Source organism: Fusarium venenatum (genome assembly GCF_020744135.1).
Source record: "Fusarium venenatum strain MPI-CAGE-CH-0201 chromosome Unknown EDB82scaffold_3, whole genome shotgun sequence".
In the NCBI taxonomy this organism is placed as follows: domain Eukaryota; kingdom Fungi; phylum Ascomycota; class Sordariomycetes; order Hypocreales; family Nectriaceae; genus Fusarium; species Fusarium venenatum.
Window position 1 is genome coordinate 3,776,032 of NW_027072131.1, and position 20,338 is coordinate 3,796,369.

The window sequence follows — 20,338 nt, forward strand, 5'->3', positions numbered from 1 at the left end:
CTCTAGAATTGATACGAATCTCCAATTGCGGTTACTATTGTGATCTTCATGATTTCTGGGTATGATCGGGCATTGGTATCGACCGTTAATTACTTCACACTTCGATGGCGCCCGTTGTGCGATGCAGGGGGTTGTAACTCGTCCGCGATCAATGCCTATATGCACTTGAACTTATTTCTCATGATCATGGCTCGGCATGACCCTTTTCTGCAGCTTGCTATGCGTTATAGGGACCAAAAAGTCTGCAGTAGTGGCAGAAATGCCATATAGATGACGGTACAAGAATCAAAATGGCTTACATACGGTTTGGAGATCTCAGACTTATGGTTTTCACCATGAAATTCGGATAATTATGCGATGAGACATACCGTGATTCCTCTTTAATAGTATTCATCACTTAGTTTAATAGGGGCGCAGGAAAAAGTATTTCTAATTCAATCTCGGGCATCGGCGTACTATCCAACACTCATTATGCTTTTAATCCTTCCTGGAAAAGCTCATGGTACCTGGCGGCAATAACCATTCTATTCTAGCAATCCCCATTGATGTATTCACAAACAATCCTTCATTTACAGCTATGCAACATACGTTGTTTTCGACATTTTAGATCCGAGATGCCTCGGCAATCACCTTGTACTCCTTCCGCTTCTTGCCCTTTCCTGTCACTGACTGCTGGATTGACCCAATAAGTCGAGCCAGCTTCAGTGCAAGGAAGTGCTCAAATGCCCAAGCAACAGCAAAATAGGCAGCGCCCAGCGCAATCAGGAACAGCTCATAGTCCCAGCTCATCTCTGTCAACTGCATCAGATCCGTAACCCACTTAGCAGGCGTCAAAATCATGTAAACAGTTATCAAGAGCGCAATGAAGATAGTCGTCGCAAAAGGCCCTATAATAATGTCAGCCTTGCTAATTAACTCGGACAACGGTGATAACTTACAGTTCTGTGTGGTTCTCTGTCGGAACGGGCGTCCTGCATTCATGATGATACCTGACAAGATGTATTCGAAGCAGGAGAACAGGAAGAGAGCAGTGTTTTGGGAGTTCTCAATGCTAGGCTCGTCCTTGTGCACCACTGGAGGGATGTACCAAGACTGCTCCTTGACAGTGACATACGCCACAGCCTGGAAAGCAATACAGATAAGCATAAATCCTAAGAGAGGCGTGAGGACCTTGCGTGACACCAAATCCGCGGTGGGACGCTTGCGGCAGAGTCTAGGCGCTGGCCCTGCCCAACCCATGAAGATGGCAATAGGGAGAATAAGAGCAAGGTCGATAAAGAGGAACTGGAAGTCTCCCAAGTTAGACGCCCGGGCATAAAGAAACGTGACTGATGTGAACTGGATCGCCGAGTACAGACTCATGTACTTGAAGCAACTGAAACTTGTTGTCAAAGCGGCACGACCCTCCCTAATAAACCGTTAGTTCAATCCAGGTTCGAAGCTTGTTCCAACTTACTTGATGACTTCCAATACACAGCGAATGTCGAATACCCTAGAAGTGAAAGGAGCTGCCACGGAGGCCTCTGCCTCAGACAGAGAAATTCCGACGTCTGCGGCCTTAAGAGCACCGCAATCGTTTGCTCCATCGCCACAGAAGCCACATGTGTAGTCGATACTCTGCAGCTTCTCAACCAACTCATGCTTCTCATCAGGAGACATTCTGGCAAATACTTTGCCATTAATGAGCATCTAAATATCGGTTAGCGACTGGAATAAACAATCAGAGTGCAAATACTAACCCGTTGAAGTGCTTGCGGCGAACCATAGTCGACCATCCATCGGAAAACATCACCACTGACAGCTAGGGTGTAGTTACGAAGGTTGGCAATATCAAATGGCAGTGAAGCATCTGCCTCTGGAGGTGGTGGTAAAGGCTGGTGGATGTTAGTCTGATCTGGTTAAGTTTATAGTGTGGCAAAAAGAGCTTACTAGCAAGGTCTTTTCGTTGAGATGATACAGACTGTTGTCGATACTCTCCCATTCGATCCTAGCTCCCGCGTCGCGGAAATCGCCTTTTTCTCAGTCAGTACACTTCTACATAAGCAAGTGACTATGTACATACCTTCAATAAATCGCGGGACGAAGCAATGTGCCTTTCGATCCATAAGACCACACTCTCGTGCAACACTAATGGCTGTCAAGATGTTGTCACCCGTCACCATGACTGCGCCGATGTTGGAAGCCAAAAGTTCTTCCAAAACAGCTGCAGTTGTGGGCTTGAGCTTGTTCTCGAAAACGATAAAACCAACAAAGTCGAGGTCACTTTCGACTTCAGCTCGAGTCATCTTCTGAGCCTTGACCCAGCTAAGCTTCTTGAGATGACGACTAGCAACACCAATGACACGATAACCTTTATGAGTATACCACGAGAGTAATTCATCGTAATCCTCAGGGACTGTAAAATTTCAATTAGTCAGATGCCATGGGAGTTTTTTGCAGACACTTACAGCTTTCGGGACGGCAGATTTCCTTCATCGCCTCAGGGGCTCCCTTTACAAAGATGTCACCACTCTTTTGGCCAAAAGGACGAACAATCACACTAGCGCGTCGAAGGTTGGAAACAAACTCAAAGGTTTTCTGTACACCGAGCTCAATGGTACCCTATCAGAGTGTCAGTCTTGTTCTCAAAACAGGTATCACAAGCATTTCTCACATTAGGGGGTCGCGCAATAGACGGCGCCAGACTGCCTTGTTCTTCGTCTTCTTCGGAAGTGTTTTGTTTACCCTCCTCATATGACCAGCGGGTGAATTCAAACATCTTAAGGTCCAGCGGGTCACCGACCAGCTCATCGTCCACAGATCGGAGAGAGTGGCAGGTGGCCATAGTGTGCAGTGCGGCTCGATAGGTATCCTGTGCGTTCTGTCGCGTAGCTTCAGCCAGAAGCATCTGGGGCTCAGTCACAATCTCGCTGAACTTGTTAGAGTCGCGGTCAACAACGCGGACACCAAGAACGTCTAATCCTTCTTCTGTCAATGTTCCTGTCTTGTCAAAACACATGATGTCAATCTTTCCACCAACATTGACTCGCTGGGGGCTGATACAGAAGATCTGCTTCTTCTTCAGACGATTCAGAGCAAAATTGGTTCCGATGGTCAGTGTTGCAGGCAAAGCAGGAGGCACAACGATAGTGATGAGATCGAGGGCTCGAACAATGATGAGATGCCATGCAAGGCCAAGTCTGACGAAGTTCACAAGCGAAGCGAGGAAACCAATAGCAGCAACGATGGCCATGACACTGATGTAACGGAACGAATCGCGGTAGAACTTGAACCCGGATGGCTTGGGGAACAGCATGGATCGTACCAGAGAACCTTTTGTGGTATTGAAACCAGTCCGGACAACGAGGGCGAGCGCAACGGCATCGTCCCCTTGGTCTTCCTGGGGCCTTCTGGCGCGGATGATTTTAGTACCACAGAAGAGGAAATGCCGTGCAGTCTCAGGGGTTACAGACGACGCAGCCAAATCCATATTGCGCAGGGTTTCATCCGTTGCTGGCAGCTTCGAAACAGGAACAGACTCGCCTGTAAGCATGCTTTCGTTGACGATGCAGTCACCAGTGAGTAAAAGACTATCGCTGGGTAGCTGAGTCAAGCTGGGGTCGCTGAGTTCGTAAACGTCTCCAGGAACCAGATCGCTTGAGCTGATGAATCGCCAGAAGCCGTTTCGGAGGACTCGTACATCGCATTCGAATCGTGAGATCTCGCGCAATCGCTTCATAGTAGCCCGGGTTTCGATAAGCGTGGCAGCGATACTGCCAACTGACATGAGGAAAATGGCCACTGCATAATAGTAGTAACTGTCCATTGACCAAAGGAACAGACTTGCAATCTGAAAAACGTAGAAAGGATGGAGAACCTCGTCCACCAAGAGCTGGCCGGTTGACTTTTGCTCGATATCAATGAGATTGCTGCCAAAGACAACTTCACGAACACCTTTCTCGTCGGTATCCAGTCCAACACGTGTGAGTCCCACATCGGTCCAGTTGGGATCCTTCCAGCCACTGAAGAGCATAAACTTATCCTTGAGCGGATGGAAGCATAGTCGAATATAACGATAGTCCAGAGTCCGGATGTCATCAACAATCGGGTCAACGTCCTCATCTAGTGCATCGGAGTAGAGCTTTTCGGGCAATCCAAAGATTGTCGATAGCGGTCTACCATAGAGCTCAGAGCGAACAGGCATGGTAATGAGCTCTCCCCACTGGTTTTCTATGACAACCCATTCACACTCCCCTAGAGGTGTCGCCTGTCCCAAAAGGCCAACATACCACCGAGGCAACCATCGGAATAGAAGGTAGGCGAGGCCGCAAGTAAGGATGCACATCGAGGTATATATCGCGGATCCTATTTTGCTGGTTTTAAACCCTGCAATGACGATTGTGAGATCCTCGTTGGCCAGGTAAACCTTTTGGCTGGTACGTCCGTGGCGGCGGAAACTCCCATGAGTAGCCGTACTATCCCGCCGTAAAAGATGTGCATTCACCGAATGGCGAGAATATACTGAAGAGTGTCGTCGCAGAACATAATCGTCTTCGGAGATGCGGTAGTCGCGTTCCGGAGATTCGTCGTATTCTTCGGCATCGTCCACGCCAAACTCCAAGTCTCCAATATCTGAGACACTTCTTCGGATGTAATCGCCAGCAATGCTTTGTACTGCAACACTCTCCGCATCGTCATCATCCGGAAATCCTTGGTTTTCGTCATCAAAGTAGGTAAAGCTGGCGGTTGAATCGGCGCGAGGTCTTCGGTGAGAGAAGGCTGATACACTGGTGGGAAGACTTTCGGCGACAGGTCCCGAGAAAAGCTGATTGAGAATTATAATTAGCATTGACTGTCGGATGTAATGCGCATCTATTCAAGCGCGTAGTTCATAATTACCTCTTCTTGCGCCATCTCCACATCTTCGAAAATGCTCGATCTGCTCTGGTTAGAGCTCATGCGATAGAGCGAACGGCGCGCATTGCCATTTCCATTGGGATTGGAATTGGATCCACGATGATCACGGCGGTCATGATGGCCATGACCCTGGCCCATATCCGGGCTTCGACGACCGTCTTCATCCATCAATTAATTCAGGAAAAGATGTTTGGCATGGTATACGCAAATTCTCAATTTTTGGATAGAATTTTGCGTGCAAGTTGTAAGTCGCGCCCGGATTACGTCGTTGGCTGAGCACTCGTGCCCTGGCCAAGGCTGTAATACGGAGCCCATACCGGTATACCGAGCTAGTCCCGGCAGCAATCATTGGCCTGTGCCTGCCTATCTAATCAGGTACCAAAGCGAGGCTGTGATAAGAATCACTTGACTCAATAAGAGACAATGCCTGTCATGATGTTGGTAATCTTTGCTGTAATTTATGATAATGCTATCATTCAAGACTTGGGCGTGGTTAATAACAAGCTTAGCATGTCTTATGGGGTGCAAAGTTACTTCATGATCAGAAGCTCCTAGAAGTCCGATGTCCTGGTCGGTCAACAAGTCCCGTCTATACTACCTACCTCTTGGTTAGATGGGGGGACTGGAGTGGACTATGGGGTTGCCAACCACAATTTTATTTATTTATCTTTTTGTTGTCAACAGACAAAGCTGCTGGGCGAATAAGAAGCTGCATTAACTGCCCACTCGAACGATACAAGGGCGCGATTCGTGACGCATCCCTTGACTTTGTTGGTATCGGTCAACCATGAAGCTGCAGCCAATCGTGCAGGGTCCCATCACAGTGCGTACGAGCCGCATTTCATCACATCGAGTGAATGAGTTAAGTTGAATTGTTGGATATCCTTTATCTTCAACCCTTCCATCCGAGCCAAAGAGGTCCTGCATGTTATGCCAGGTCTCGGCTGTTGGATCAATGACCTTTTGCCCTTTTGCCCACGGTTGGCTGGGTACAGAGTACCACTACTACTTGACGCAACAACAACAACACGCAAATCATCAGTAGTTGCATATTACATATTTATGGGTTCAACCTCGCTTGATTCATGCTCTTTCAATGTAACGCAGTTCCCGAGATTATGAGCCAGTCTTTTAGGCACCTAGCTACAGACAGTATCAGTTCCGAGTTTCTCCTCGGGCGAGGCCGGGTATCTCCAGTCAACAAAACAAAGACGCGCAGCAGTAAAGGACGGGTTTTTTGTTCCTGATTACCAAGAGACGCCACCATTCCAGAGCATCGAATTGAATTAAAAGAGCTAACAGTTGAAGAACTCTAGGGGCTACAGTGTATACAGTCATTATCTTGGTTTACTGGACTGCTGTACAATGGGGCATCCGGGCATGACCATGGCATGGCCCGACGAGGAATATGCATGACAAGGGGATCCAGGAGTGGTGTTCTGGAATCCATCTAGAGTGTGGCGAGTGCTTCTGTGCACAACTCGGAGAGAATCACGCATGGCAGTGCCACAAATGCACATACTAGGGGGTATCGGAAAGTTTGATCTTGAGATTTTTGGGGTGTCGAAAATAGAGTGCAGTTAGATAGACTTTCAAGGTATAAACTAACTTGTTGATTTTGCCTCTTTTTGTCTGATCAGTCCAATCTTTAGATGCAACGACCTAGAAACACAAAGTCGATAGACCTCCATCGTGCATTTATGTGTGTGAACTCACTCGGAGATGCACTGTGCTTCTGTGGCTGGTTCCTCCACTCCCTTTCTGTTGTCTCACTTCTCCGCTCTCCCACAGCGCCTCCACACTCCAAGCTACTAAGGCATCAGAGGATCCTCTCACACAGTCTAGGTTTTTTTTAGGCGATCGACCAGTTGAGCTTGGTGCTTGGTGGGCGGCCCAACAAGTTCAAAAGTCAGAGCGAACGAGAAGTCTTGTTGTTGCTTGCTGGTGCTCACTGCTAAGGTGGTTACAAGCCCAGGCCCAGTGCCCGAATTTTTTTCAACTTATCGCCCCCCACCAGAATTTAGCAAACGTCAACGGCCACTGCTGCTTTCTCAACTTCCTTTCATCACTCTCCTCTCAACCTCACCTCTTTTCCCCCCAAAGACGTTTATTCCAAGCGCTTCTTCGCATTCTTTTCATATCAGACACTATGGCCGAGCCTATCCGTGGAAAGCGTGCTCAGGACGCCGTGGCTCCGTAAGTCATTTCTTCACCTTTCGATATCTTTGATCTTTCTTTGCATTGCCCGCCGCTTCACGATCCACGATGCTAACTACCCCACCTTCGATCAGTACGCCTCAGAACACTCCCGCAACCGCGGCTCCTATCTCTTCTCACGCCCAGCAGCCTGGTGTCGCTAGCATTAAGGAGGGTATGTATTTTTATTTGGTTCTTTTTTTTAAAAAAAAAAAATTAAAAAAAAGACCGATCATGAATCAATCCATAAGTCTTGGAACCGCAATCTAACCCCGCTGTAGAGGATCTTGACCGTGCTGCCGCGGCCTCTGTTTTCGCCCAAAACCCCAAGCTTATCCAGATGATTCAAGGTCGCCTCGGCTCCCTCGTGGGCCAATCTTCGGGCTACATCGAGTCCCTTCCCGCCCCTGTCCGCCGACGTGTCGCTGGTCTCAAGGGTATCCAGAAGGACCACTCCAAGCTCGAGGCCGAGTTCCAGGAGGAGGTTCTCCAGCTTGAGAAGAAGTACTTCGCCAAGTTCTCCCCTCTCTACGAGAAGCGTTCCGCCATCATCAACGGAAAGTCCGAGCCCACTGAGGACGAGATCAAGGCCGGCGAGGAGGACGATGAGCCCGAGACTGAGGATGCCCCCAAGTCTGAGACAAAGTCCGATGTTCCCGACAATGTTTCCGGTATCCCCGAGTTCTGGCTTTCTGCCATGAAGAACCAGATCTCTCTCGCCGAGATGATCACTGACCGTGATGAGGCCGCTCTCAAGCACCTCACTGACATCCGCATGGAGTACCTTGACAAGCCTGGTTTCCGCCTCATCTTCGAGTTCGCTCCCAACGACTTCTTCAGCAACACCACCGTCACCAAGACATACTACTACCAGAACGAGAGCGGCTACGGTGGTGACTTCATCTACGACCACGCCGAGGGTGACAAGATTGATTGGTCACCTGGCAAGGACTTGACTGTCCGTGTCGAGAGCAAGAAGCAGCGCAACAAGAGTATGTGATGACTTTCCAATATGTCTTCTCTTTGTTTTTTGTGGTCAAATGACTAACTTAGGATCCAGACACCAAGCAAACTCGAATTGTCAAGAAGACCGTTCCTACTGAGTCTTTCTTCAACTTCTTCTCACCACCCAAGGCTCCCACCGATGACGATGACGAGGATGCCGAGTCCGACATCGAGGAGCGTCTTGAGCTTGACTACCAGCTCGGTGAGGACATCAAGGAGAAGCTCATTCCCCGTGCCATCGACTGGTTCACCGGTGAGGCTCTCGCTTTCGAGGAGCTCTCTGACGATGACCTCGACGGTGCCGACTTCGACGATGACGATGATGAGGACGAGGATGACTTGAGCGAGGAGAACGACGACGAGGAGGAGTCCGACGACGATGTACGCATCCCTCTCCTTTTTGATTTGAGAACAAAACTAACACTATTACCTAGGACGAGTCCGGCAAGCCTAAGCAGGAAGCTGCCGAGTGCAAACAGAGCTGAGCGAAGCGATAGAGCGCGACGCAACGCACATTTACACTATCATGACATGATTGGCTTTTATCGGGTTTGAGGATTTTATCTGAGCCACCAGCCTTCCTCGGAAAAAAGGAGAGGCGGTGAACGACGGGAAGAAAAAGGCTACAAAAACGGGAAGCGGTCGAAGCAGGTCGGCGAATCAGCCGGTGCCGTTTTTCAGAACACAAAGGTAGCATCGTCATTTGATAGGCATCGTTTGCACAGACCAGATCTTTGGTTTTGCAGCAAGCTCTGGGACTGGAAACCTTTATTGATAGACACAGCCAGAGGGCAGAAGTCGGCCCGCGATATTATGTTGCCCTCCTTTTTTTGCAGCCTTTTTCTCTAACTTCGTTTTTGGGGTTCTTTGTCATTGCTGTTCTGTTACAACTACGTTGATTTGATTCCTGGCATGGATGTAAGGTAGTGACTGACGGATAATTTCTTACAAGGGTGTAAGGGGATTCAAGGTGCATAATATATAGAGAATGAGATTTTGTCGTAATGCAATTACTACCGTTGCCATAAAACTGCTACTACTACTACTACTACTACTACTACTACTTTTGGCGCGTGAATTATCTTTTAATCGCGTGGTTTTGTGTATATTTCGAACTGGTGGCTTGCGTGGAAGGACGTCGTTGGCAACAAGCCGCGAAATGCGGTGAAATGCGGTGAAATGAGAAATCACAGCCAGAATAACATGCAAGACATGTGTCAAGTCACCGCCACGTCGTCAGTATGTACACACAAAATCCGGGGATGTTTCAATACGTCAGTGACACATGTAATAGGTAATCAGATATAGCTTAATTAAAATACTGATTGACTATTCGGCATTGGGTTTGAATTCAAGATAACGTGTATAGGGTAAGTTCATCTCGACACATTCATAAGACCACTAAAGACTGGTATTGTTCCCAAGTTGAGCGGATACATAATATCCTGTTATTCACACTAAACCAGACAATCAAATTATGAAATAAACTTGCCTAAATTCGTGATGGGGGAACATAGCCTGTGTATACAAAGCCAATAGTCTCAGAAACAAGATGCACGTCCAAGTAGTGTCCATCCAACCGCCGCCCAGCTCCGCTGCATCCCGCTGCTGGGCTGCATATGCTCCGACCATGCCGCATATTGATTCCAGCATCGCCGCCAGCGGGACTGCTTGAAGCGGTATAACACAAAACCCAGCGACCGGCCGCCGGTAGACGCAGAAATTGACGCCATTGTGTGACGGCATGGTGGCATTGCCGGTCTCGGTCAAGGGCCAAATGAGTAAACAACCATTGTCGCAACTTTTTTTTTTAAGTGGTCCCTTTTCAGGGCTGTAATAGTTTTGTTAGCGGCAAAGTCGTCCAAGACGCCGAGCTTGGCTACTGGTTATATGCGGGCTTGCTGTGATTATTCGCTGGTTTGTTACTCCTAATCCTCGAATGATTGAGATCCATGCCATTGATGGCCGAGAGCGGACTACCGTACGTAAAAAGTTTTGCTCTTTGGCTAGAAAGATGGCAAGGTAGTTTCACAACATGACGGAGCCACAAGGGTACCCTGATTCCATATTAACCTGTAGATGCCCTCTGATTCGGCGGCAATGGTATAGATGATGGATGAGTCAGGTCCCGGAAGTCGGTAGAGGCCTTTATTGAGCCTGATTATGTAGGCTCTTATGCTGGATTCGGCTCGTCGCGGAGTGTTAGCTTTCGATGGATGCGCTGTGGACCATGGAGTCATCTCATCATAGCTTAAGTAACTTTAGTAGGCTCTTCGTAGATTTTGATCGCATCATAAAACCAATTGACGCCCCCCTCTAGAATCCAAGCCCATTTCCTGCATTTCTACACACCCGCCGCCATTGAATATAATATAATTGCCTATCTTTGAATAGCTGGCATCTCATTCTCTATCATCTTGTCCATTCACCTCTAAAGTACTTATAAGCTCTCCAATTCCATCGACCACCCCGCTGTTTACGACCCCTCCACCTTCCTCCAACACCACACCGACCGACCATCACCACATTCCCATCATGACGCCTGCTCCTCAAAACATCGCCGGTGGCCTCTCTGCTGGCTCTCATCGCGAAGTCTCTCATAGCTGGGATCAAAATGCGGCCACCTCACCGCTCGCCTCTTTCCAGTCTCCCCCCAGCCTCGGCGCTGCCCTCCCTAACCGTGGCGCGCCCAAGAACCTGAAGCCCTTCAACACCAAGGACATCAAGATTCTACTTCTTGAGAATGTCAATGTCACTGGACAAGAGATCCTGAAGGCTCAGGGCTACCAGGTGGAGGCTCTCAAGACCTCTCTTCCCGAGGACCAGCTCATTGAGAAGATTCGGTATGTTTGCAAAATACCCCGCCATCGTTCGACTTTTTTCCCCCTGCCAAACAGTGCCCCTCCATCGTTGACCTCAAGAATGCCCCTCGTTCATGAGCTATACATACCCCGCCACATATGCTAACAAATTAATCTCGACAGCGACGTACAAGTCATTGGTATCCGTTCCAAGACAAAGCTCACCGAGAAGGTCCTCCGTGAGGCCACAAACCTCCTCGTCATCGGCTGCTTCTGTATTGGTACCAACCAGGTCAACCTCGAGTTTGCCGCCAAGAATGGTATCGCCGTCTTCAACTCCCCCTTCGCCAACTCGCGCAGTGTCGCTGAGCTTGTCATTGCCGAGATCATCACCCTTGCCCGTCAACTCGGCGACCGATCCAACGAGATGCACCGTGGTACCTGGAACAAGGTCAGCTCCAAGTGCTGGGAGATTCGAGGCAAGACTCTGGGCATTGTCGGCTACGGTCATATTGGTTCTCAGCTGTCTGTCCTCGCTGAGGCTATGGGTATGAACGTCATCTACTACGATGTTGTTACTCTGATGGCTCTTGGTACCGCCAACCAGGTTCCTACTCTTGAGAAGCTCCTGGGCGAGGCCGACTTCGTCACCCTCCACGTTCCCGATCTTCCCGAGACTCGCAACTTGATCTCTACCACTGAGTTCGAGCAGATGAAGACTGGCTCCTACCTTATCAACGCCAGCCGTGGTAGCGTTGTCGATATCCCCGCTCTCATCAAGGCTAGCCGCTCTGGCAAGGTCGCTGGTGCCGCTCTTGATGTCTTCCCCTCCGAGCCCGCCGCCAACGGTGACTACTTCACCAACGACCTCAACGTCTGGGGCGAGGACCTGCGAAGCTTGAAGAACCTTATTCTCACTCCCCACATCGGTGGCAGCACCGAGGAGGCCCAGCGTGCCATCGGTATTGAGGGTAAGTCAATATACGAGGTATCATATGTAACCCAACACTAACATCCACATAGTCAGCGAGGCTTTGGTCCGCTACATCAACCAGGGTATCACTTTGGGTAGTGTCAACATTCCCGAGGTCCAGCTGCGTTCGCTGACTTCGGACGAGCCCGACACCGCTCGTGTAAGTCTATTTCGAAAGCAAATCGATTATGCATGCTAACTTTGACACCAGGTCATCTTCATTCACCGAAACGTCCCCGGTGTGCTCCGAAAGGTCAACGAGATTCTCGGAGACCACAACGTCGACAAGCAGATTTCCGACAGCAGAGGCGACAACGCCTACCTTATGGCTGATATTAGCAACATCAAGTATGAGCAAATTAAGGATATCTACGACAGCCTTGAGGGTCTCAGCGGTAAGTCGAACCAAGATACACACATCCAGAATTGAAATACTGACGGTTTATACAGCTCGCGTCATGACCCGTATCTTGTACTAAGTGACGATGCATGGGCCGTTTGGTGACCATGAGGCTCAATCCTTACCCTTGAGCTGGTGAAGAAAAACGCGATGCGACCAACAACGCACAGGACATGACTATGGAGGAACATGAAATAAAGGGGGCGGCCCGTTCGTTTTTTATCGGGCCCCGATCCCCAGATACTTTACGCATTGATGCATTACACTGCTGGATGAAAATATATGCAGTTCGTAACCCAATGGCACGACCTCGACGATCGTGCCTGGAGGAGGCTCTGCAGAGAGATGGAATTGTCAGGTACATAAAACCATGCCTGAGGATCAAAAGGGGGCTGGATTTTGCGGCTGGTGTTTTGAATAATTACTGGTTGAGTTAGTCGGTAACACTGTATGGAGTATTATGGCATGGATGAATTCAACGGACAGAAACAATTGAGCTTCAACACAACTTGAGTTAGAATACCGGAACGGGACCAATCCGGTGCGAATTGGTGGAGGGTCCAGGATGACCCATATCAGTCTGTTGGCTTCTCAAAGTACATATGTAGAGAAGAACAAATTGCGGTTTCGCGGCCCGCCCACGGGGGGGAAGATAAGCATTGATAGGGTTACTGTTGGTGGCTGGCGTAAGCTGGATACTGCCTTGACGTCAAATCATGGCTTGTCTATTAAATGTTGGGGATATGAGCCGCATCTTGCATAGATAGTTGGCTGTGGAATGCTGCCCAGTCGATGTATGGTTGGTAGCCAGCCTTTGTGCTCGGACTGAAGGTTGTGGTACCTGCCGAGAACAATTCGCCGAGCCAGGTACGGATACTATCTGGGAGGCTGGTACTCGGTTAACCAGTTCTTGAGCCCTGGAGACTGGTGACTCTCCTTTGATGGACTGGACCCGAGGCTGGTAATATGTATTGGGGTTGTGGTGGGGATCGATTTATCGTCTACTTGGCGTGCTAGGGTTCAACCGTTCCCCAGTATTTTAGAATTGGCATCTCCTTTCTGTAGGAGGAATCTTGCAAATCAGTGTTAGTGGCGTGTTTCAAGCTTTGGGCCCTGCTACCTTGCCGGCTTGCTACATAGTAACACTTGACTGAAAGAACACTGGTTTCGGGGTTTAGAGAAATTGACTGTAGATACAGCGTAGCATACAAGACAAAACATAGGATACTCATTCATCAGAGACCTGTTTTTAGATTAAACTTGTGCTCATCTGTTTCTTGTATCCTCGTAATGTGTCCAGTTGGCACACTAGATCGGCTCACATATAATGACTGGTCAATACCAACAATGCGATTCTTGGGCCGTGTAACACATGCTGCAGTGTTCTTTATGCTGTTTAACCAATGCTTGTTCCATCTAAACTATGTTGATAGCGCTTTTCCTTATTAATTCTGCAAAGACCCGTTTTACTCACCTGAATTCATGCTTGAGCTCCTCTACACTGTAACTATATCGGATGTGAAGCTGTATCAGACAGTGTGACTATGATCTCGGAGCGTTTGATCGCCAATGCCAATTAATAAAGGGGGGTGCGGCAAAGTGCTTTTTCTTATGGTACGTCAGCTCTAATAGACCCCGAAAAGAAGCCTCTTTGACCCCAAAATTGATAAAGGTAATTGTCAAATACTCTCGAGCCTTGAGAATGTTGAACCGGTTAGCATAACACAGTGTCGACTCAAAATCGAGAGGATTTGTCAGTCTCGCTTGTCCTCACCCCAGATCGAGCAAGGACAGGACAAGGCCAAAGTTGCGGACGGGTCGGCCCCTCATTGGTTCGCGGGATCATCCAGGTAGAGAGCCTAGAGAGCCCCTAATCGTTACGACGACAGCCAGGAGCATCCAGGAACTGAGGCTGGATGACTGTCGTAGGGTCGGATGTACCTCATGCGGTGAAGCACTGGCAAAAAGTAGGCGTGAATGAACCCCTAGGTACTCGATCGGTCTAACAGTCAGTGCCCCGCCCCCCTGTTCTCCAACGTGCCCCGTGCGGCTGCAGTCTCCAGTATCCGTCCGGCCTTTTGAATCAAATCCAGGAGAAAGAGAAACGCGTGCTGGCATCACCGCATCCATAACTTTTGACTTTCTTCAAGGTCTCTCGTTTTGCCTTTAACTTTTTCAATCTTGCTCGACCTCTTTGTCGGCGAGTGTTTTTGTCTTGTGTGGGAAGAAAACTATCTTTCTTTCGCCCTTGCCTTGCCTTGTTTTGCCTTGGACTACCTTACTACAGGGTCCTTTCCCATCCAATAAATACTTCCAGCTGCTTGGATTACGGGGCACCGGTGTACCGTACCCAAAAGCTCATATCCATCTAGCGACTTGCGCAAAGCATCCAACAGCCATTCGACCGCACACTTCAACGAGCGTGCCGGTTGTTTGCATTGATTAACGCCCCTTTACGTTTATCAGAAGCGACGTTTCCAACGACTATATCCCTCCCCGGCAGGCCGTGTTTCTCTGCACCACTGTTGGCGAATATATGCATCCCACCGCCATTCAGCCCCTTGGTACCAATTACCCCGATACCGCTTCGACATAGTCGCCTTTATCTTTTACCTTAATACACGCCGGCCTTGCGCTCGGTAATACCGCCATCATGGCATCGGCCTACGAGGTTGGCACAAGGGCATGGCAGCCAGACGCTGCTGAAGGTTGGGTGGCTTCAGAGCTTGTCAACAAGACAGTTGATGGCTCCAAGGTCAAGCTGACCTTCCAGCTCGAAAATGGAGATGTGAGTTTACATTGGCTTCCTTTGGTTGTACCAGGTATCTCTTTGCAACATGCATACTGACTGTATCTCCCTGTTAGACCAAAGATATCGAGGTGTCTGCAGAGGCAGTCCAAAGCGGAAGCGACCCTTCTCTGCCACCCTTGATGAACCCAACAATGCTCGAAGCCAGCGACGATCTTACAAATCTGTCCCATCTTAATGAACCTGCTGGTATGTCCCTCGCTGAACCTTCACCCACCAGAAACCAGCATAGCTGATACTGACACCGTCCAGTCCTGCAGGCTATCAAGCTACGATACTTGCAAAAGGAAATTTACACTTACAGTGGTATCGTCCTTATTGCTACGAACCCGTTTGCGCGAGTCGATTCTCTCTATGTCCCCGGCATGGTTCAGGTTTATGCTGGAAGACAGCGAGCGACACAAGCGCCCCATTTGTTTGCTATTGCTGAGGAGGCCTTTATGTAAGAGTGCGCTTCCGTCGTCCAGCTTCCTCTACTGACTTGCTCTAGTGACATGATTCGCGACAAGAAAAACCAGACCGTTGTCGTTTCCGGAGAGTCTGGTGCTGGTAAAACTGTCAGCGCCAAGTACATCATGCGATACTTTGCCACCAGAGAGTCTCCCGACAACCCTGGCGGGCGATCCAAGCGAGGTTCCGAGTCTATGAGCGAGACAGAAGAGCAGATCCTTGCGACCAACCCTATCATGGAAGCGTTCGGTAACGCTAAGACGACTCGAAACGACAATTCCTCACGATTTGGAAAGTACATTGAGATCATGTTCGACGAGGAGACGAATATTATCGGCGCAAAGATCAGAACATACCTTTTGGAGCGTTCTCGATTGGTTTTCCAGCCCCTCAAGGAGCGTAACTACCATATCTTCTACCAGCTCATTGCTGGTGCGTCCGACCAGCAGCGAGAGGAGCTTGGTCTTCTACCCATTGAGGAGTTTGAATACTTGAACCAAGGAAACTGCCCGACAATTGATGGTGTCGACGATAAGGCTGAATTTGAGGCAACCCAAAAGTCGCTGTCAACCATTGGTGTGACGAACGAGCAGCAGGCAGACATCTTCAAATTGTTGGCAGGTCTTCTGCACTTAGGAAACGTCAAGATCACTGCCTCACGCAATGACAGTGTATTGGCTCCCAACGAGCCTTCTTTGGAGAAGGCTTGTGATATTCTTGGTGTTAAGGCTGAAGAGTTCTCAAGATGGATTATCAAGAAGCAACTCATTACTCGTGGCGAAAAGATCACCTCGAATCTGAGTCAAGCACAGGCTATTGTTGTCCGAGATTCCGTCGCCAAATTCATTTACTCGAGTATGTTCGACTGGCTTGTTGATATTATCAATACTAGTCTGGCTTCTGAAGATGTGTTGAGTCGAGTCACATCCTTCATTGGTGTTTTGGATATTTATGGTTTCGAACATTTCGCCAAGAACTCTTTTGAGCAGTTCTGTATTAACTACGCCAACGAGAAGCTGCAGCAAGAGTTTAACCAGCACGTCTTCAAGCTGGAGCAGGAAGAATACCTTCGGGAACAGATTGACTGGACGTTCATTGACTTCTCCGACAACCAGCCCTGTATCGACTTGATCGAGGGTAAGCTAGGTATCCTGTCTCTGCTTGACGAGGAGTCTCGACTTCCCATGGGATCCGATGAGCAGTTTGTCACCAAGCTCCATCACAACTTCACCCCCGACAAGTCCAAGTTTTATAAGAAGCCTAGGTTCGGAAAGTCAGCCTTCACTGTTTGTCATTACGCCATCGACGTTACCTACGAGTCCGAGGGCTTCATCGAGAAGAACCGAGATACTGTTCCTGATGAGCACATGGCTGTCTTGCGCGCCTCAAGCAACGAGTTCCTCAAGACTGTTTTGGACGCTGCAACCGCTGTACGAGAGAAGGATGCCGCCTCTTCCAGCTCCAACGCTGTTAAGCCCGCTGCTGGTAGGAAGATCGGCGTGGCTGTCAACAGAAAACCCACACTGGGAGGTATTTTCCGATCATCGCTCATTGAGCTTATGAGCACAATCAACAACACTGATGTTCACTACATCCGATGTATCAAGCCTAACGAGGCTAAGGAGGCTTGGAAGTTCGAGGGACCCATGGTTCTCAGCCAGCTGCGTGCTTGTGGTGTTCTCGAGACTGTCCGTATTAGTTGTGCTGGTTATCCTACTCGTTGGACATATGAAGAGTTTGCTCTTCGTTACTACATGTTGGTGAGGTCTGACGGATGGACTTCAGAGATCCGTGAGATGGCAGATGCTATCCTTAAGAAGGCTCTCGGAACAAGTACCGGCAAGGGCCTGGACAAGTACCAGCTTGGTCTCACCAAGATTTTCTTCCGGGCTGGTATGCTTGCTTTCTTGGAGAATCTGCGCACAACCAGGCTCAATGAGTGTGCTATCATGATTCAGAAGAACCTCAGAGCCAAGTACTACCGACAACGTTACCTCGAGGCTCGCGAAGCCATTATCCTTACACAGTCTGCAATCAGGTCATGGAAGGCTAGGAAGCAGGCTAACGAGCTTCGCACCGTTAAGGCTGCTATTTCCATCCAACGTGTATGGAGGGGATACAAGCAGCGCAAGTTCTACCTTGAGTTCCGAAGGGATATGGTCTTGTTCGAGTCAATTGCCAAGGGATACCTACGACGAAAGACCATCTTGGAGGAGCGTCTTGGTAATGCTGCTCTCAAGATCCAGCGTTCTTGGCGATCAAGGAGGCAGTTGAAGGAGTGGAGACAGTACCGTAAGAAGGTCGTCCTTATTCAGAGCTTGTGGCGCGGAAGAAAGGCCCGAAAGGAATATAAGACAATTCGTGAAGAGGCTCGTGACTTGAAGCAGATCTCTTACAAGCTTGAAAACAAGGTTGTTGAGCTGACGCAGTCCCTCGGTTCTATGAAGGAAAGGAACAAGGGTCTTGCGTCTCAGGTTGAGAACTACGAAGGACAGATCAAGTCATGGAAGAAGAGACACAATGACCTTGAGGCACGAACAAAGGAGCTACAAACGGAGGCCAACCAGGCTGGTATCGCCGTCGCACGACTGCAAGCGATGGAGGACGAGATGAAGAAACTTCAAGTTGCCTTCGACGAGTCGACCGCCAACATCAAGAGGATGCAAGAGGAGGAGAGGGAGCTCCGAGAGTCTCTCAGGTTAACCAACACAGAATTGGAGACAGCGAAGAGATCAAGTACTCAACACGAGAAGGACAACATGAGTTTGAGACAGGAGTTGGAGTCTCTCAGAGATGCCCTCGAGCTGGCTCGAAGGAATGCGCCCATCAACGGAGAACTTGCCAACGGGACAACACCTGGGGCCACAGTGCCTTCTGGCCTCATCAACCTTGTCGCCTCCAAGAAGCCTAAGCGTCGCAGCGCAGGCGCAGAACCACGAGAGCTTGATCGTTTCAGCGGCACCTACAACCCTCGACCAGTTTCCATGGCTGTTACTGGCACAGCCCATCGTCAGAACCTTTCTGGCTCGACCTTCCTACCTGGCGTCGATAATATCGAAATGGAACTCGAGACGCTTCTCGCAGACGAGGATGGCCTTAACGAGGAGGTGACAATGGGACTCATCCGAAACCTCAAGATCCCCTCCCCCAGTACTACACCACCTCCTTCAGACAAGGAAGTACTGTTCCCTTCATACCTCATCAACTTGGTCACATCAGAAATGTGGAACAACGGCTTCGTGAAGGAGTCTGAGCGCTTCTTGGCCAACGTGATGCAGTCCATCCAGCAGGAGGTTATGCAGCATGATGGTGACGAGGCTATCAACCCTGGCGCCTTCTGGCTGTCAAACGTGCACGAGATGCTGTCCTTCGTGTTCCTTGCTGAGGATTGGTACGAGGCTCAGAAGTCGGACAACTATGAGTACGACCGACTTTTGGAGATCGTCAAGCACGATCTTGAGAGTTTGGAATTCAACATCTACCACACTTGGATGAAGGTGTTGAAGAAGAAGTTGCAGAAGATGATTATCCCTGCCATCATTGAGTCCCAGTCTCTCCCTGGTTTCGTTACTAACGAAAGCAGCCGATTCTTGGGCAAGCTTCTTCAGTCGAACTCAACCCCCGCTTACAGCATGGACAACCTGCTCAGCCTGCTTAACAGCGTCTTCCGTGCGATGAAGGCCTACTACCTGGAGGACTCCATCATTACGCAGACCATTACTGAGCTCCTCAAGTTGGTTGGTGTGACAGCGTTCAACGACTTGCTGATGCGAAGAAACTTCCTGTCCTGGAAGCGTGGTCTTCAGATTAACTACAACATCACTCGTATTGAGGAATGGTGCAAGAGCCACGACATGCCCGAGGGCACGCTCCAGCTGGAGCATCTGATGGTAAGTCACCCCGCCAAGTGTTTTAAGGTTTGTGCTAACCATCATACAGCAAGCAACCAAGCTTCTTCAACTCAAGAAGGCCACCCTGAATGACATAGAAATCATTCAGGACATTTGCTGGATGTAAGTACTATGAGATGTTTGTTCTATACTTCATACTGACAACTACAGGCTTTCACCAAACCAGATCCAGAAGCTGCTCAACCAATACCTGGTTGCCGATTACGAGCAGCCCATCAACGGCGAGATCATGAAGGCAGTTGCCTCACGTGTAACTGAGAAGAGCGACGTTCTTCTCCTCCAAGCCGTCGATATGGACGACAGCGGCCCTTACGAGATCGCCGAGCCTCGAGTCATTACTGCGCTCGAGACTTATACACCTTCTTGTAAGTTGCTTCTTGGACGAGTCACTTTACATGTAATCTGAAACTAACACCTTCACAGGGCTCCAAACACCTCGCCTGAAGAGGCTGGCCGAGATTGTCTCAGCACAAGCCATCGCACAGCAGGAGAAGCTGGACTATACAGATGGCGAAGAGTACGAGAACGGTCATCAGCATGAGCTCGAGGGTGTTGATGAGGTGGAAGTAGAGCAGTAAAGAGATAATGAAGCAGGTTTAGGCATTTTGAACGCACATAAGGGATAGAAGCCGCATTTTCAGGGTGTTTGATGTCGAATTTTCTAATGGCGGCGTGTAGTGTAACTGAAAACAGATCTGAGGTCATTCTCGTTGTATCTGGAAGGCGTCATGTATATAGAGCGGGACCTTGGCTCCCCCTTCTCCGCAAGTCGATGAGGGCGTTTGGGCTCGGCTCTATCTTTGTGAGACGAGATACGGCCGTATTGGAGAGACGATAGTACGAAGCGATATCGTGGTTATTTGTTCACTTACTTTTTGTCTCTGTCTATTCTTGTGA

General features: G+C 49.2%; 4 protein-coding genes across 4 annotated transcripts; 3 read left to right on the forward strand and 1 right to left on the reverse strand.

Moving 5' to 3' along the window:
• Positions 1–422: 422 nt before the first annotated feature.
• Positions 423–5,150, reverse strand: EDB82DRAFT_506656 (uncharacterized protein). Its single transcript, XM_025727540.2, has 9 exons — positions 4,879–5,150; positions 2,654–4,804; positions 2,448–2,601; positions 2,063–2,395; positions 1,930–2,012; positions 1,740–1,874; positions 1,457–1,689; positions 939–1,408; positions 423–887 (listed from the first exon to the last, which is right to left on the reverse strand). Exons 1-9 carry the CDS (start codon positions 5,062–5,064, stop codon positions 604–606), a joined length of 4,029 nt encoding a protein of 1,342 aa, XP_025581997.1. The 5' UTR covers positions 5,065–5,150; the 3' UTR covers positions 423–603.
• A 1,895-nt stretch (positions 5,151–7,045) lies between these two features.
• EDB82DRAFT_477645 (uncharacterized protein) lies at positions 7,046–8,582 on the forward strand (the record flags this gene model as incomplete). Its single annotated transcript, XM_025727541.2, has 5 exons — positions 7,046–7,092; positions 7,188–7,267; positions 7,374–8,084; positions 8,153–8,478; positions 8,532–8,582. The coding sequence occupies 5 exons, from the start codon at positions 7,046–7,048 to the stop codon at positions 8,580–8,582; spliced, it is 1,215 nt and encodes a 404-aa protein (XP_025581998.1).
• A 1,903-nt stretch (positions 8,583–10,485) lies between these two features.
• On the forward strand, positions 10,486–12,371 carry EDB82DRAFT_243089 (uncharacterized protein). Its single transcript, XM_025727542.2, has 5 exons — positions 10,486–10,940; positions 11,082–11,869; positions 11,922–12,031; positions 12,083–12,266; positions 12,322–12,371. Exons 1-5 carry the CDS (start codon positions 10,633–10,635, stop codon positions 12,348–12,350), a joined length of 1,419 nt encoding a protein of 472 aa, XP_025581999.1. The 5' UTR covers positions 10,486–10,632; the 3' UTR covers positions 12,351–12,371.
• A 2,292-nt stretch (positions 12,372–14,663) lies between these two features.
• Positions 14,664–20,127, forward strand: EDB82DRAFT_243084 (P-loop containing nucleoside triphosphate hydrolase protein). The gene is made up of 7 exons (XM_025727543.2): positions 14,664–15,059; positions 15,137–15,269; positions 15,333–15,522; positions 15,571–19,420; positions 19,470–19,543; positions 19,592–19,806; positions 19,865–20,127. The coding sequence occupies exons 1-7, from the start codon at positions 14,925–14,927 to the stop codon at positions 20,017–20,019; spliced, it is 4,752 nt and encodes a 1,583-aa protein (XP_025582000.1). The 5' UTR covers positions 14,664–14,924; the 3' UTR covers positions 20,020–20,127.
• The last annotated feature ends 211 nt before the right edge of the window (positions 20,128–20,338 follow it).

Coding starts and splice junctions, on each gene's coding strand:
- EDB82DRAFT_506656 (XM_025727540.2), bottom strand. CDS start 5,064: ATGGATGAAGACGGTCGTCGAAGCCCGGATATGGGCCAGGGTCATGGC. Junction 2,013..2,062: donor CGTCCCGCGATTTATTGAAG/GTATGTACATAG, acceptor ACTGAGAAAAAG/GCGATTTCCGCGACGCGGGA. Junction 888..938: donor ACAGAGAACCACACAGAACT/GTAAGTTATCAC, acceptor ACATTATTATAG/GGCCTTTTGCGACGACTATC.
- EDB82DRAFT_243089 (XM_025727542.2), top strand. CDS start 10,633: ATGACGCCTGCTCCTCAAAACATCGCCGGTGGCCTCTCTGCTGGCTCT. Junction 12,032..12,082: donor ACGAGCCCGACACCGCTCGT/GTAAGTCTATTT, acceptor CTTTGACACCAG/GTCATCTTCATTCACCGAAA. Junction 12,267..12,321: donor CAGCCTTGAGGGTCTCAGCG/GTAAGTCGAACC, acceptor CGGTTTATACAG/CTCGCGTCATGACCCGTATC.
- EDB82DRAFT_243084 (XM_025727543.2), top strand. CDS start 14,925: ATGGCATCGGCCTACGAGGTTGGCACAAGGGCATGGCAGCCAGACGCT. Junction 15,060..15,136: donor TCCAGCTCGAAAATGGAGAT/GTGAGTTTACAT, acceptor TCTCCCTGTTAG/ACCAAAGATATCGAGGTGTC. Junction 19,544..19,591: donor ATTCAGGACATTTGCTGGAT/GTAAGTACTATG, acceptor TGACAACTACAG/GCTTTCACCAAACCAGATCC.